The sequence below is a fragment of the Macaca mulatta genome, chromosome 14 (genome assembly GCF_049350105.2).
Source record: "Macaca mulatta isolate MMU2019108-1 chromosome 14, T2T-MMU8v2.0, whole genome shotgun sequence".
In the NCBI taxonomy this organism is placed as follows: Eukaryota; Metazoa; Chordata; class Mammalia; order Primates; family Cercopithecidae; genus Macaca; species Macaca mulatta.
The window spans coordinates 33622389-33640926 of record NC_133419.1 but is presented as its reverse complement, the minus strand read 5'-3'; the positions used below and the strand labels follow the sequence as shown (position 1 = coordinate 33640926).

General features: G+C 31.7%; 1 protein-coding gene across 4 annotated transcripts in view; it reads left to right on the top strand.

The window, feature by feature from the left end:
- ELP4 (elongator acetyltransferase complex subunit 4) overlaps positions 1 to 18538 on the top strand; it is a 253137-nt gene that overhangs the window by 106314 nt on the left and 128285 nt on the right. For all 4 annotated transcript variants that reach the window (XR_013403958.1, XM_028833542.2, XM_028833541.2 and 1 more), the window contains exon 7: positions 3977 to 4165. Coding sequence is in view for 3 of the 4 variants with exons in the window: in XM_028833542.2 (XP_028689375.1) it covers positions 3977 to 4165 (189 nt within the window). In the remaining variant the exon portion in view is untranslated. The remainder of the gene's footprint in view (positions 1 to 3976; positions 4166 to 18538) is intronic.

The window sequence follows — 18538 nt, the reverse complement described above, 5'->3', positions numbered from 1 at the left end:
CAGTGCTTGTCTGGAGAGGTAAATTGGTCCCTGACAGACACCTCTCCCGACTTGCTGTGGTAACTATGGAAACAGGCATGTCATAACAGTTCCTATGGTACAGTGTGCAGAGCTGCTGCTCTTGCAGGATGATGACATATCTTCTGAGAGTAAGAAATTTTATAGAATCCCAAAAGCAAAGGTAATAGCAAAAGGAATACACACACACACACAGAGATACATCTTAAAAATCCTTACTAAGTAAGCTAGTATAGGAATAGAATAAAACATTTGTTCTCTTAGTTGTTTATTCGACTGTGAAAACACCACTATTTTCAAGAAACAATTTTTTTTTTCCCCACAAAAATTGATAGACAACAAACTGGAGCTGGTTTGGCTTTCTGAACCAGAAATTCTAGAATTACTGACTTTTATGAAGATTAAACAGCATTCAGGTAGACATTCATATGGTGAATACCAAAACTGTTTTTAAATTAAAATATACCAATACCAATACATTATTATAGAATTATACTTACAATTTTATTGCAACTAAAATATAATGAATTTTCTTCTTTAAATTAATTGTAGTGTTTGCTAAATTACTTGTTAGTCTGTGTATCTGTCTCAGAAACTTTAGATGAGTTCTAGAAGCCACAGAAATACACCTACAAGGCACTACTTCAAAGAATATTATTCCTAAGTCAAGAATAATGTTCTGACATTGAAATAAATCTTATGTTTTAAAAGAAAAGTTTTATCTTTTTCAAACATTATGTTTTCAAATAAACAACTAATTTGAGACAACATATAGAAATACAGAATATTGTATACTACCTTATAATTAGCCTTGGTAGTAAGTAAAGTAGTGTAGCTAATCTATAAAAATAATTAGAGTGCAGACATTTACAAATTGTGCTCATAATTTCATTTAAGTTGTTATTTTTAAATATCTTAGAAATATATGATAAAAATGAAATTTGACATGGATTTTACTTAGAATACCAGATTAAATATTTTGGATGTTCTCATAGGAATAAAACTATTTATTGTACAGCTGACAAGGTTCAAGGTTAAATCTTATGCCACACAGTATGCCCCATTATTATATGGCATAGCAAAGGAATTGCATATCCTAAAGGACACAAGAGATTTATAATTCAGCCTTTGTTTTTGCAATTACCATTATATTTTTTAAAATATAAATGAAGTATTATGCTCAATTATATTCTGTTGTGCTGGGTACCAACCTCACTTAAATATCTTATCCCTCATTCATTTTTTGGCTTAATATTTTCATTCACTTGATATACATACATCAGTGTATCTGTCAGAATCATTAAACCTCTGTAGTTTTCCTAATTTCATGCCTAACAGCATTTTTGTTATAAACTTTTATCTGGTACTTTTTAATACAATAATAGGTAATGAGACAGTGGGTTAAAATACTGTTGATCTTTAGTTTCTGAAATGTTGACAGAGAAAACGATATTATCCTGCTCTCGTTTTACCTTCATGTTTCATTCTAATATCTAGATTTTTTTTTTTTTTGTATGTTTCTCTCCCTTTTTCTAGAATGCTCTTTCTGTTGGGAATCTTAACTTGTTTATTATCATGAGATAACAAATTTAGAGATAGCAAAATGAACTTTACATTCTTGCCATTTTACTTAAATTCTGAGGTTTTAAATAATAAAGAAAAAAGAATAACCCATCATATTTTACAGATATCTTACACTAATTCACCAGAAATGTATTTATACTTCTAACCTAAGCCCTGGTACATCTCATTACTTCATTTCATTCAACTAATGCAGAAATAAAAAGAAAACAATTTTTGTGGACCATTGAGGATGATAACATAGGGTGTCTTAGGTGGTTGTCTATCATAAGTCTAACACAATCATTTAAAATATTGAACCAACTGCCTACATAGTGCGATCATATTTTAGGTCCTTAGAGTCAGGAAGTTTTTTTCTAATACGCTTATTCTAAAATCCTTTTTTTTGTAATTTCATTCTTATAGTCTTATCCAGGCCATTATATCCCTTCAGTTGTATTGAATCATAGAGCAACAATGTTATCTTCTCTCCTTTTAATTTTTTTTTAATGGAATCTCACTCCGTCACCCAGGCTGGAGTACAGTGATGCAATCTCAGCTCCCTGCAACCTCCGCCTCCCAGGTTCCAGCAATTCTCCTGCCTTCAGCCTCCCAAATAGCTGGGAATAGAGGTGCACACCACCACACCTGACTAATGTTTGTATTTTTAGTAGAGACAGGGTTTCACTATGTTGGCCAGACTGGTCTCAAATTCTTGACGTTAGGTGATCTGCCCTCCTCAGCCTCCCAATGTGCTGGGATTACAGGTGTGAACCACAGCGCCTGGCCTCTCCTTTTAATTTTAAAATGAAAAAAACTGGCTGGATGCAGTGTCTAACACCTGTAAGCCAAATACTTTGGGAGGCGGAGGCAGGAGGATTGCTTAGTCCAGGAGTTCAAGGTCAGCCTAGGCAACATAGCAAGACCCTGTCTCTGCAAAAAAAAATAAAAGAAAAATTAGCTAGATCTGGTGGCACATGCCCCTAGTCCCAGCTACTCTGGAGGCGGTAGTGGGAAGATCACTTGAGCCCAGGAGTTCGAGACTACCCTGAGCTATAGTAAGGCCACTGCACTCTGGGTAACAGAGAAAGACACTATCTCAAAAAAAAAAAAAAGAAAAGAAAGAAAGAGAAAATGAAGTCCTAAGTAATGTGTGTGTCTTGTCCGGAATCATCCATCTACTTAGTTACACAGTCCTGACTATAATTCTCTCTTATTCATTTACTAGCTTATGTTCCTTTAGACTTTTGTCTTCTAACATTTCAATGTTTTATTCATTTTTCTTACTTTCCATGATCAATAAATTCTGCTTGAAAAAGGAATACACAAATTCAGTTTCATTTGTAATATCAGGGAAATAGATATATTGTGTTGGACAATAACTAGTTGGTTAACAAATTTTATCAGGGTATTTTATAGCAATAGCAAGTGATACATTTTAGGAATTTGTTTCATCAGGAATCACATATAAAGCAGCACGCGTTCCAAATTATGTTAAAGCCATGAAAAGTTAGAGCCATCTTCCTTTTCCCATCAATTCTAATAATGAATTTTCAATTATTTGCACATGCCAGGTTTTGTTAACGCGTTCTTCCTTTGATCAGAAATTTTGCTGAATTTTTAAGGAAAGTATTTACAAAACATTTACTTAGTTAGAATAACCCAAACAATAGAATTTATTATAAACACATCTGTTGTTAAACGTTTATTCACAGTGATTTATTCACAGTTTCATTAATAGTTTTTAAATGTTCTTTTCCCAAGAAATATAGTCACTTATTGTGACCTTAATGTCAGTAGGCTCAAGTTCTAAATGTTCACCTGTTAAATTTTATGAAAAGTGTTGAACTTAAATTATTATTTTAAGAGCAGCTTCAAGAAGAAAAACCAGAGGCAAATGTAAAATATAAAACCAAAAAGTCATGTATCTTTAAAGTTTTTTTCAAAGAAAAGATCAGGCAGTAGGTAGGATAAAATTAAATGAGAAATATTGTACAATTTATAGTTTACTGAAAGACAGAATTTTCTAATACTGACAAGGGGTTTGCAAGCATTCTAGTTAATATTTCATTATTATCTGTTTTATTAAATATTTTAAGTGCATTAAGTATAATTCTTAGAGTTGTGGCTGTTAAAATTTAGATACAATTTAAAGCTTAAGGTGTATGATACTGTTCAGATTTTTCAAAAGTTAAAAAAATGTTATTTTTTATAATCTTGTGATCAAAACAGTTTCATTTATATTGCTTAATGTACTAATAGTACATAAAAATTTTTAACACATCTATTGACATTATCTCCCTGATGTTATAAATAAAGATAAGAACTGACAGATAAAAGTAGTATTCTATTGATTAACAAAACTTTATATGTTTGCTTTTTTCCCACTTTCTTTTAGAAAAAACAAAGAAACGTTTTAAGAATAGGAATTCAGAATCTTGGCTCACCTTTATGGGGAGATGATATTTGCTGTGCAGAAAATGGTAGCAACAGTCACAGCCTTACCAAGTTCCTCTATGTTCTCCGTGGTCTTCTGAGAACCTCTCTTTCAGCCTGCATCATCACAATGCCAACACATCTGATCCAGGTAAGAACTTTCCAGAACTATTTTTTCATAACTCATGGTGATATAGTATGACATCGTGGTTTTAATTTGCATTTCCATGATAACTCATGATGTTGACCATCTTTTCATGTGCTTTCTGGCCATTTGCATATCTTCTTTTGTCTGTCTTTTGTCCATTTTTTATTGATAGTCTCATTATCAATTTGTAAAGTTCCTTGATATTTTAGCTACAACTTGGTAATAATTTTCCTCCTATCTATGACTTGCTTTTTCTATTTTCTTAACAATGTCTTTTGAAGAGCTAAAGTTTTCAATATTGATGAAGTTCAATTTATAAATTTTTTAGTGGTTAGTGGTTTACCTCCCTCACACCTCCAATCTTTACAGTCTTTGCCCTCTCCAACGTCTTTTTCTTATGTTTTCTTCTAAACATTTTATAGTTTTTTCTTTTACTAATGAATCAATGTATTTCCATTTGAATTTTTTCCAGTTTTAGTTCATGTTCTGAAACAGCTTTTAGTTTCTTTCTTTAATTAATATTTTATGTAAAGTATATGTTAATATCAGTATCGTTTACTTAAGTACATACTGTCTGCCTCAGGCATGTGATTTCATATGATCTTATATATCTACTACATTGTAGTCTCCATAGACGGAGGGCCAGATATTTATACGTTTCTTTATAGGCTTTATGGTAATAACATAATATTAAACGTGGTTTTAAAATTCTTAACACAGTACCTAGGCTTTTTCTAGATAATCAGTAAATGTTAATTAAATGAATTTTGAATCTTTATTATAAAGTTACGTAATCTTGGTGTCTCTGTTCCAATATACCTAGACCCTACCTGCAAATAGCAAATGTATTAAAATGACATTTAGTTACATTCATTATATACAGCATATATAGCAAATATGACTGAAAAGTGTGACAAATGAAAAGTGAATTTAGCTAGATGCAGTGCCTCACACCTATAATCCCAGCACTTTGGGAGGCTGAGGCAGAAGGATCACTTGAGGCAAGAAGTTCAGCCTGTGTAACAGCAAGTCCCCATTTCTACAAAAAATTAAATTAAATTTTAAAAGCAGTGAATTTGGTCTACTTGGCCAGTAGAATTTATTTATTTATAATGGTCAGCAGAGGATAACTCAGTTTTCCTTGAAGGACTTTTTATACATTGTGTCTGGACCTAAATTATTATCATTAGCTTAAAATTGCAGACATATCATAAGGAAACTCCTTTCTCTAATCATGCTAGACATTGTACACATACTTGTATTGCTTCCGTTGTTAATAAGTTATCATAAAGTTAGTACTCAAATAATAGTTTGGTTAGACATGGTGAGCTTTTTATGATAAATAAACATGAAACAGACTTATCAGATACTGATGAAAATACTACTACTTATAGTACTACTACTATGCTATTACTACAACTATTTATTAGCCATGTGCTACATCCCAAGCACTTTACAAGCATTAGGTCCTTGAATCTTCAGTGCTACCCTGTGAAACAGGTTGTTTTACCTCTGTTTCCATAGGGTCACCCAGTTAATAAGCAGCAGGCCAGTGTCCTTACCTGACTTCAAACCTTATCATCCTCAGCATTAGATTATATGGCTTCACTAATCATCACAAAAACCCTGCAAGATAGCTGTGATTTCAATTGCAAAGGCAACTAAACTAAAGTTAAATGATTATCCAATATCCCATATCTGTTGTATATTTTAAGCTGGTATTCAAGCTCAGATCTGGTTAACTCAAAAATTTAAACTCCTTCCCCTCTGTCACACTGTATCTTATGTGTCCTGAATTATTAACTACCTTTGATGACACTAAGTTTCTATTAGGAAAAAAAAGTTATTGGCTAATATTGTAATTATTCTACATTTTTAAAAGAAAATTATTAGTGTAAAATATTTGATAAATTAGTACATATAAAAGATTAAACAAAGAGCTCCATTCTAGACAAGAGAGAAAAAGATAAATATGCTTCCTTTTGCCTAATTGCAAAGCAAAGAAAAACAATTATGAAAAAAATATGTGTATATATGTAACTTTAAATTTTATTCCAATGAGGCCTCTGTGAGAAAACGGAAAGAAGGAAAAGGAAAACACTTTTTTAAAGCCATTTTGTTGGTGATCATCTTTATCACTTAAGGAAGAGATTCCCATTGTGGATGTCTGTGACAGTGAATCCTGTACCCTCATTTAAGGGAACAGCAGATACTATCAGATGACCTCAAGTCAGCCTATCTAGACCACTGACTAAATAATGAGTGAATGATGTAGTGATCTCGATGTTTGAACCTGAAACAATATTTTAACTTTGATACTTTACAGATATATTTAAGCCCCTGTATAACTGGAAGATAGATTAAATTTATGCTTCTTAACATAGCAGTAAAGAGACTCCTTTGAAATAGACATAGCAAAATATAGGGTCAGATTTTGGTAATGAGTATAAAGTTATATAGTGTGACAAAGAATTAAGACATATTCCTCAAAACAGAGAATGTCTTTTTTTAAAAAAAAACTGCACAGCCTTCTAAAATTTTCCCAATTTTCAATCTCTCATTCCTAGACAGTTTTTGCAAAGTTATCATATAGTAGTCTTCTAGCCCTAATACCAATTGAGTTATAAAAAACAAATAAATTTTCCCTTGCTCTTTGAACATGATATCTGACCATCTATTTGTTTTTATATGAAAATGTTTAGGAGAAAATATAAAACATACACTTCTTCCAACCCATCATTATATAAATAGGTAAAACTTTTAATAACTTTTAAAGTCTGTCAAGGAAAATCAGTCTTTGGCTAAGGAAAGAGAATAAGAATTGCAAGCAGTATGCTTGGAAAGGTAATCAAAGATGTACGAATACATATAACCAGGGCACTGTGAGTTTATTTAATAAAAAGTTACATGGTGATTACTATGGGCCAGTTGCAGTCCAAAATGCTTTTCAAGTCTTAACTCATTTAATTCTCATAATAACCCCATATGGTTGGTACTGTCATTATCTTTTCCCAAGATCACACAGCTAATGAGTGGCAGAATTTAGACTTAAGTAGTCTACCTCCTATTACCATAATCTTAACCACTGTGCTATGCTAATTGTTCCACAGAGATACTAGAGTCGAAATTTAGAAACAAACTGTGCACAAAGTAGCATTCAATGATAGAAAGAGCCTGAGATCTTAGAGGCAGATAGATCCAACTAGTTTCATAGTCTTAGTCAAGTCTTAATTTTTTCAGCCTCAGCTTCACCTGTGAAAATGGAGCAAAAAGTATCCAGTTAAGAGGATTAGTAATAACATGTACTTAAACAGTGCTGGCACATAGTAGGCATTCAATATATGTTAGCAGTTGTCATCTTCACTATTATTACTTAAACAGATCTCCAAAATTGAGGATTTGAACAGAGATAAGGCTACAAAAAATAAGGTATAAAAGTCTATCAAAGCAATAGAAATCTCCTGCCGCCTCTTTTTATGGAAGACACTGACAGGATCTTCTCACAGGTTAGGCCTGAGACAAACCAGGAGGCATAAATAAAGTCAGTTGGCCATCCAAATATTAGTAGCATCACTATCTTGAAACAAGACTCTTTAAACATTATACATCAGCTTCCTGTCCACTATGACCAGTGCCACCTCTGGAGATTGTAAGTTAGGGTTTAAATGGTGATTGAATAACTGTGGGTAATTTAACTTATACACTTATTTAACAATGCAGGCACTGTTCTAGGCACCTATAGGGATACAGTAGCTAACAAGACAAACAAGGTTTCTATTCTCATGGAACTTTTTCAACAATGTAAAAGATAGGATGGAACAGAAAAGTAGTATATGTGAGTTTATTGATACTTGAGCTTGGGTGTGATAGTAGAGTGGTTTTGGGCAGAAATAGAAATGTGGTTGGATATCCTTGAAAATTTTATCATACATATAGTTGGCATGTATAGATAATAAAATTGTGGTACCTTTGAGTGCATTATATAAATTAACATTAGATTAAAGGTATTTTGTATAAAATATCCTTATTTCTTGAATTGTTAAACCAGCCAGTCGGTGTTCTTACTTTAGTTATTAGCATTCTGTCAGACTTGTATAGTAATGATTAGTTACCCTTTATTATACTTTTGGCATGCTTCCCATGTTTAATTTCATTGTAGGGAAGGAACACATAGTTAAGGAAATTGCAAAGAGAGGGAAAAGTTAAAATAGGGAAAATAATGACATAGATTCAAAACTGATTTTAACTTATTGTTATAATAAGACTTTTGCAAGTAGAATGAACAATAATTATTTTTTAATTTGCCTTTGAAATGTTTTATGTTCAGTCCCACAACTTTGAACTTGACATTTTTTATTTCCTTCAGGTTAAAGATTATTTTCTTTAATGCCACAGAAAAAAAAATGGCAAGCATACTTTGGAACAAGTATATAAAAATAAATTCTAAATATCTGTTAAGAAAACACTAAAATTGTTCAACAAATATATTATGAATGTCTTAAGTGTATATATATGTATAATCTTAAACAATTTTCCCTGTGAAGTAATATTATTACTCATACTGTCTCTTGCTAGAATATAGTTTTAGTGTCTGCCCAAAGACGTTGAACTAAAACTGTGTGTGAAAATGGCTAAGTTAAATACAGACTTTGTTACATGCTGAACTATGGAGTAAAGTGTCATTAGAAGGAGCAGAACTACGGACGGCTCCCCTATATTCCGGCATTACTCAGTTCCCAGATCCCTGCTGTGTAGTTGTTCCACTCGCCAAGAAGCCTGTTAAAGAGCCCCCAAGAGCATGTGTACAGCCCTCCATGTTAATAGTTAATTGGTGAGGATGGCAAGATGAGAGGACAGCCGAACATGTGGTCTCTCAGACTCAAGCAGTAGACAGACCTTTAGTTATAATAACAGCAGCTGCTCACATTCTCACAACTCAACTGTTCAAAACTCTGTTGTTGAGTGAAGGAGGTTGTGGTGGATTGAAAGAAAAAAAAAGAGAAAAGGTTACATCTAAGAAAAGGAACTAAAACACTATCTTTAAACTCTTCCCACATATTATTGTAATTGTGAGAATATTGCAACTTTTAAAAACTTTGGTGTAAATACTCATGTTAAAGGTTATTATATTTCAGCTACATTCAACATTCTGCTGCTTTGTCCCCCTTTTACTGTTAAAAACAGAAATGTTTTTGTACCCTTTGAAACTTTTTAATGAGTTATCTTTTTCTTTTGCAAAGTGGTAGCTTTAAAGCAATTACAATAGGATACTGTTTGACTTCCATATCTAGCAAGATATGAAACAGTAATTTGTTGGTCTATAAATGGGAATTGGCTTACCACTGGCAAAATTTGTCATCCACCTCCAAATTATGCAAACATTTTGTGGCTTTTGAAAATAATTAATTTTATTTTCAATTCCCAGTAACAGTTGCATGCTTGAAGAAAATAGTGACCAATAACATTTATTCTTTTTGGAAATAGAAACTTAGTTTTGTGCCTTATGATGATTTTATTAATGAAGTGAAAAGAAAATAAATTTCCCCTAGTTTATGCATTTTTAAGTATAATCTGTGGCAAGTTGTTTTTGATTTGTATTTTTTAAGGCATTTTTACTTAAAATTGTCAGGAAATAAATATTGAAACACTTAAACTAATTAAACTAGATTACATTACAACACTTAAACTAAACATGTAAACACTTAAACTAATTAAAATTAGAAATGGAGAAAGTTATCTTATACTGTTCTCACAGCAATTTTCAAAAAGAAAATTTACTTATTATTGTTAGTCTTTATTCAAGCTGTCATAGTCTACACTTTTAAGGAATTTTTAAATATAAACAACAACTTGATAAACCTCTCCCGAAGTACAATAATGCAAGAATGAAAACTCCTTTGACATTCTGGATCATAGAATATGTCATTATGTTTTTTCATTGTATAATAATTTTAAGTATTGCCAGAGTTTAATGTACTTGTCTAGAGAACAGTAGTTGGCAAACTATTTAGCTTTACTTTATTCAATCAAATTTCAGATTTGAAACTACCCTATAGCATATTTTCATTTGTCATCATTGGCGCTTGGTGAATTAATAGCCTTATTCAATTTTTATCACATACCCAGTGTTTTGTAATAATTTGATCTGTAGAATTTTTTCCCAGCTCTCTCATTGAAGAAACTATTACTAGCATGTTAACTTATACCAAGGAAAATTCATTTCCTGATGAAAAGGAGGGAGAAAGGGCCTCGTTAAAATATGTCTGTTGAAAAATGAATGATATTTTATTTAGTGTATTATTTTAATTGATGTGTTTTCAAATTAATCTTCTATAACATTAATGTATTAGAGCTTTGAACCCACTGAAGTGAATGATACAGTATGTTTCTATATAGAGAAATTCAGAGCAAACCTTTTCACATCCATAAACTTTTTTGTTCATGCTGAGTATTTTAGCAGCTAAACTCTAAGTCAAGCAATGGACCGCTTTAGAACTAACCACTAATATGGGATTATGAAATGTGGACTCCAGTGGCCTTGTGAATTTGTCTCAGTGTGAAATCTTTTATTCTTAAAACAAGAACTAAGAATAATTGCATGGTGAAGAAAAATATACTTTTGTGAGTTTACAGCTATAAAATTTTGGAAAATATTTTTTATCTAATTGTTGATATGAACATAACACCACCTTCAGTCATATAACTTTATTTCAAATGATCTTTTTAAATGCACTTTATTAAGAAGAATATTTAAGGATGAAAATTACAGATTAATCTCTTGATCATAGCTATAATTACTAAAGGATAAAGCCAGATATTCAGAGTGTCATTTTTTTATGAATTCTTAATCAGGATATTCTCAACTGAGAATCTGCCTTTAATGTTTTCAGATCTTCTTAACTAGTCTGAAATTGATTATAAGAAATTTACATATTTAAGAGTTTTAAAAGAAGCAGTTTTTAAAATGAACTAAATTATAGTATACCCGTTTCAGTTTTATATCATATTTATCAAATTCCAGTGACTTTGTGTCAGTATAGTAAGTTGTAAACAGAATCTGTTTTTCTTTAAAATAACAAATAGTCTAACTGTATTTCAATCCTTCTACCATAGACTTTGAATTCTTATAGCTCCAGCTTTTTTTTTCTGTTTCAGACTACACATGCTGATAACTGGTTAATTTTTAAAATCACATCATAGCTTGTATGCATTATACATATATATTTAATTTACTTTTTTGGACAAGGATGATTGAAACTTTTTACACAAATAAACTCTAATACACAAACTCTAAATTGTCTATAAAGTTCTGCCTATATTGAGCATAGTAGTATATGTATAACTTTGTCTTCTTGTAAATATGCATATTGAATAAGAACAGGATATATTTTAAATTGCCACTAGGGTTCATTTTCATCTTTAAAACAGAAGTACGATTCAGAAACCTTTCATTACACTTAATCTAACCAAAGCATGTTCAGTAAGCCATAAAAAAAAAAAATTGGTTTAAAATATTTTTGGTTTCTCTAAAATAACTTTGTGATGTTCTTGTTCATATTGTTGTTCATTCTGTAGTTCCTATAATGGTAGTAGTTATTAGCTAAAGGGCTATTTAGGGCCAAACTTTTCAAATGTATCAATGATATAAATAGTGAAATGTCTCATCACGGTATGGCGATTGAGTCATCTGTTTGGACATATGGAATCTTTGGCTACTGGACTGCATCGTCTTTATAATGCCCAGTGTCCAAGGATGGACACAACTGTTCTGGGAGCAGAAGGGGGAGTGGGGGGCCCTGTGTGTTCAAGCTACATGAATATGGTAGGAGAAAAAGAGGGAAAATGATCTTTTACATTATTTTTATCATAAACTATCTTCTATATCACTTTTTATGTATAGAAAACAAGTACAACTTTATTTAATTTTTCATTTATTTTACAAATAAAATTACTAAACTTTTTTTCTTTGGCATTGTAAGCTATCTGAAAAATACCTGTGAGAAAACATGAGTTTTGAGTTTTTCCTATTTATATACTTGGATGCATGCTTTCCCTTAAAGAAAGATTAACGTCATCAGAAATAACTGATACTTATTTCTTAATGTTGAGACCAAACATGCTTGTAAACAATTATAATTTAAAGCTGTTTAAGTACCAGGTGAGATATTATGTCCTAGTGTTATGTTTTAGCCCTTTGCTATTAATTACATTATTATTGCTATATGAAGAGTTCTTGCTTCTTTAATAATGTTTTCGCACCCTATGTAGTTAATCTTTAATGTTGGGAAGGACAGGAGAGAGATTAAATTAGCCTTGTAACCTCTTTTTCTTCCAGGCTGATGATAGAAAATAAAAGCTCTTAGCCACAAAATGTAACACTTAGAATTAATATTTAATTAGACTAGCAAATTGTACACTGTGGCTGAAAGCTTCCAAAGAGTTGTTAGTGCCACAATTGACCTACAGGTTTAATAATAACTCACTTCTAGAAGCAAGTGCCAGTTCAGCATAGTAGAGCCACTGTAAGAAAGTCCTGAGAGATTAAATTCAGCAAACCAAATGGCAGGCAAGGATTCCTGGGATGGAGCCTTCTGGAAAGCTGGGAGCTGGAATAGCTTTTAAGCCAGGATTCAGATGAGAACAGTGGGTGAAAAAGCTGATCCCTCCTGTTCTGGGAGCTTCTGGTTGTAGGCCAAAATCTTAGAACAGATTTTTACTAAATGTTTTTGCTGCAGCTATTAACTTACATTGAAAATCAAATATTGAATAATTTTTCTGTAAAATTTAGCAAATTTTTTGTGTAAACATTAGTTCTTAATTTCTTACATATTAGTACATAATATCTGTAAACTCAGATCATTAGATTATCAGATAGGTTTGGCGCTGTACATCTATGCTATTTTGCTGTGACATGCTGTTTCCTTGTTCCCTGTATAGTTGATTTATATGGTTCATTTCTATATTATTTCATTACGGGCATTATGCAGAGCCTGAGAAAGAGATTGTGAAGTCTGTAGCCCAAGAATTTTTTTTCTTCAAGAAAGTATATATATCAACAAACATAATTCACAGGCATTCCTAATTTTTAAAGGCCTTATATTATAAAAATAATGCTATATTTTATGTTTATAGTGCACTTAAATTACAAGATAAATAATTCGACCTCCTGGTGAAACATTGGATCCTTATATTTTTGCAAAATTGATCTAGTGAAAATAAGACACCCTGAGTTTGAAAGTGTGCAGACTGAAAGGGGGGCACCTTACATAATTTATTGATAATATCTTAAATAATTAAAGAAAAGCTAGTCATTTGTTAAAAATTCAAGCAGGTGAGGACCTTGCCAGCAGAGGGAGTAGTCCTGTCTTCCGTCAGGTTCCCATCATTTTCCCACCTGCCTCAGCCTTTTTCCCAGCCAGTCTCCCATCTGGACCTGGCTCTGTCAACCTGCTCCTGATGACAGGCTATAATTTTGTATTCAATATGGGATTATTCTAAGCTGATTTTAAACTTTAGTATCTTTAACCTGCTACTGCATCACAAACATCATCTGGATGCTCTGTTTGATATTTGGATATTAGCAATTGTTTTTCCAGGCAGGGCGTGAGCTTTTGGACATCTGTGAATTGCATTTTAGGGTTTCAAGTATTAAAGTACTAAAAAAAGATTTCTGATTTAGGAAGTTTCCCATAAAACATTTTTAATCATGAAACACAAATTTTTCTGTGGGTAGATTTCTTAATATGAAACTAGACGTATAGTTAAGAAAAATGCCTATAATTAATTTTGAATATTATACTGTTATTCTGTCCAGCCTGTTCATTTCAGTATTTTGTTCATCCCATTTCTGAGACTTTTCAGAATATGTAAGTTTTTTTAATGTTTTATAGAATAACTTACTGAAAAAGAAACAAAATTAATATAAATAAATGTTCTGCAAAGTATGTTTATTTGAATATTTGAAGCCAGTGTAAATATATTATAAACAATATTTATGAAAGTAAAACGATGTGTTCTTTTAAAAGTCTCAATTATAAAGAACCACCATTTTCAAATCAAAATTTAGAATATTGAATATTTGACCATGTAGAAAGCACAAAGAGTTGTGGCTCTGTTATCTATTCGTAGTAAATTTTGATATCTTAGCAATTTTTTTCACCATCGAGGTTAGGAGTATTTGCCACTAGCCCCTTCATGGATATGTTTTGAGCTTTAGGATAAAGAACCAAAATATGTTTGTTTTACAATTTTCCTATGTGAATATTACTATGTGATGCTAGGCAGAGAATGTTACATTTAGAATTTTTTTAATTTACAAAAGTTCCTCTGTATTCTAAAATTAACCTTTACTTTAAGTTCAGTGTTAAATCTGGAAAGATATAATCTAATACCTTCATCAGTTTATTACAAATATTCTAAATCTCATAATTATGAACAGAATTATTTTCCCACTATCAAATATTTTTAATAAAATGAAAATATAATCCACAGAAGCAAGTGACAATTCTGGAGGAAGTGGGGCAAGTTTGTAAAAAGTTATAAATGTAGTATAAATGATTTTATTATTTCATAGTCTTGATTTCTGTGGAATGGAAAACCTAATAAGCATGGAAAAATAAATGTCTCATTAAATATCCCCAGATTTATCCTTGGATCCAAGCTTATTTTTTGGATTATGTAACAAAGAAAGGTCTTAAGTTCTACTATATTCGTGTTCTATGCACGTCATTTTTCAGAAAATGTTGTTATAAATTGAGCTGTTGATTATGACATACTTGCTTTTATTGTGGGGATTCCCCTCCCCGCTCTCTCCCAACACACACCCACTACATCATGTATTATGGTCAAACATAAAGTAACTTAAATATTTCTCTAAGTCTTTAACATTAACTTAATAGTGCTTTCACGCTATTATAGCCCCAAATCTGATATTTGTGCCGTACTCAAATGAGAGCTCTTCCTTTCATATTATTTTTGCTGTCTTTCTTAAATAGTATAGAGTAACTGAAGAACTTGCTCTTACTTGAGGCGTTGCATAAATGCTTTATGTTGATTGGTTTATTCCTTTCAAGCTTCTTGATAATTAAGTTATTGGTTAATCACTTCTTAATCCTCTTACTAAAATTTCTTCTGGAAATATATTTGTATTGGTACAAATTACATCTTTTATATTGTTGAGATAATTAGGTCTGGGAAAATAAAGAAATATTGAGGGTTTAAGGTATTCTGATTGTTACTTGGTAACTCTAAATAGGTATCTGAACTATTTTTATTAGAAAATTGTGGGAGCTTTAAATGGCAGTGATTAAATTTTTATCTCTTAACAAAATTCATAGTTTTGACTTTAAGAACTTTGAATTGAAAGGGAGCATTAAATTAATCTTCCTTAATTTAAAATCCATTTAACAGATTCGTTGTATCCTAATAAAAAATGTATTACCATTCTATAATGGCAAACAAGAAACATTTTATGAAACCAAACAGAAAACAGTCAAAACAAATGCTCTGAAGGTTTTTTTTGAAATTAAAATTGAAATACAAAGGTAGAAGACTGGACAATCTGATTTGCTTTGCTTATTTGCAACACCATTTGACGAATTTTAAATTTAAATGATTAATTAAATTATGTTGCAACAGAAAACTTTAAGAGCTCTTTATGTAACTTAATACAATGCTATTTGAGATTGCCAGCAAACTCTTAAAACTCCTGGACACTGGCTTTCCTCTCTTCTGGCTTCCCTCCTAGTCATGTCTTGGCTACTGTCCAGAGCTGACAACTTTCACCCAGGAGCACAGGGAGATTTGTCTAGGATAAGAAGGATTTTTGAGCCATCCTACATTTTCACATCCAGATGGGCAAGGAGGAGGGGGGCAATATCATTGTACATACTTGGGTGATGTCATTATACCATACATACACCATAAGCATTAATTTACCCAGATTGGTGAATTCTGAATGTCCTTACTGAAATGTTCCATATTGGAAACTGTATTGTAACAACTTCAAAATTAATGCAAAGATTATGTTCAAATTTAAGTAATTGATGTACGAATACCTCTACTTGTCCATTTCTATCTATTAATATACCGAAGACCAAAGGGGTTTTACATCTTGGCTAATAACATAAAAACACTTCGAATCTGTTAAGATGAGAATGTGGATGTTCCCAGATTCAAGGCCTGTCCTCAGATCATTATGCTAAAGCTTTCTGAACACTGCTGGTTATATTATGACAATTTATTATCCATAGTGTATTCCTGCTAAAGTGAATTGTGATTATTATGTTTTTATGGGTTTTTTAAGCTGTTAATTTTAGATTCTTCTAAGTAAATTCACCTGCTTTTATCTAAAAGACTGTTTAGTATTAATATTATTATTTGAAAGACCTTTTGACAAGAATGGTTTTAAGGTAAGATTACATCAATAGATCATATTCGTTATGAAGCTTGGAGGTGCAGAAGTAATCTGTAACAATTTTTTTAACTTTTTAAAACACATGTAAGTTTATAAGCCCAAATGTCTTTTATGCTCCTACACATAACTAGGAGGTTGAATAAGTTTATAGTAAATATAAACATTTTCTCAGTCAGAACCTTAGATGTTATTCTTATATAATTTCCTTTGCTTTTTATTCTATAAGTGTTTTTCAGATATCCCCACAACTTTCACAATTAATCTGGTCTGCCACATTATGCAAACAATTTTGCAAAATAAACGTGCAGAAAGCAGTAAGATCACTGTGAAACTATATAACTAATTTTGTGGTAATAGTATGATTAGAAGTTATTCTTGTATTAATACTTTATGAAAGTTTTTTCAATAGACTTTAGTTTATGATTAATAACTATGATGCAAACCTGTGAAACTCAGAAATAAATGAAATACATGAATGAGTTTCTGGAAAATTTTGAAATCTAGGCTGTACATATTTTTTACTTAGAATTCACTAGTTTTCCCTTTTGAAGTGGATAACTGATTTTTTTAAGTCTCCCACAAACTACCTTTAAAAGACTTATGAAGTTGATAAACATAATAGGATATAAAATGGTTTATTAGTAAATGTTAAGATTAAATGAAAGAAGCAAATCCTCTTTGAAATAAGCAAATGTCAGGTTGACAATTTAAATACACAGTACCTTGCTTATGTACTCTCAGAATGGAAATTTATCTCATCTTTAAACCTTGTAATTTCTATTATTCATATAATTGAGAAAGTCCTAGTTTATATCACTTAAATCTTGAATAGATGAGTTCTAACAAAAATTAACTTGTATCATTTTAGATTCAGATATTTAGATACAAAGGCTTAGTCTTTTATTTATAGATAAAAGGAAATCTGACCTTTTGATTAAGAAATATTGTCAGTAGCCTTTATAAATGCCTGTTCATCTGAGGGTCCATGACAGGAGTACTCTTCCCAGTTGAGTTTATCCTAAAAATGAAATGATAAGAGCCTGCTGGTTATTATCCATGATTCTTCTTAATGGGGGAACCACATGGTTATTCTTCATCTCCCACTTGTTCTCACCCTTTACTATCAACCCAGCCACACCCCACCCCCACCCCAACATTGTTCAATACTCAGCACAATGAATCATTTTCAAGTTGACTCATTGTGAACTGTATCCCAGCTGTTGGAATGTCTGGCAGACATTTTTGTTTGGGTGAAGAATAACTGGCTGAAACCCAACCTGGATGAGTTTGATATAATGGTCTTTGGCTAAAGAAATATTGAGAGGAACATGTTTATGGCCTCTGAAGCCCCTGTTATTCCTGGAGTAGGACCATCCCCTGTGGCACAGAACTGAAAGTAAGGAATCAATCTGGATTATTTTCTCACCATTGAATGAAAAATTGCCTTAGAAAAAATAGGCATTTCCAAATTATGTTTTTCTATACTTAGTGTGCCCATGTGATTGAACATATTAAAGACAATTAAGAATAATTATTTTTACTAATTCTTTTTAACAACACTGATCCAAAGGCTGAAACATTCTTTATATAACGCGGAAACATTCCAACTTATGAAGGAGTTTCAAATACTGCCCTAGGTGTGAGTTAACCAGTCATTTCAACAGAATGTTTGGTGACACAGGCTACTATGTGTTTCATAATACCAAGTCAGGTAACATTGACCAGCCCTCTTTAATTTTCCATTCTTATGCCATCTTTGTAAAGGGACTTAAGAAGCAGGAATATTAGTAAGCTCAGTTGTAATCATGTTTCCAGAAAATGAAAATCTCTTCTTATATTTGACCTCTTTCTAACAGGGGATATAGCAGGCTGATAAATTTTCTTGACTGTTTCGTATTTCCCATTCTCTTATTCAAAGATTAGTTTTAAACTGGTGAGCATTACCATTGTATAAAACGAGA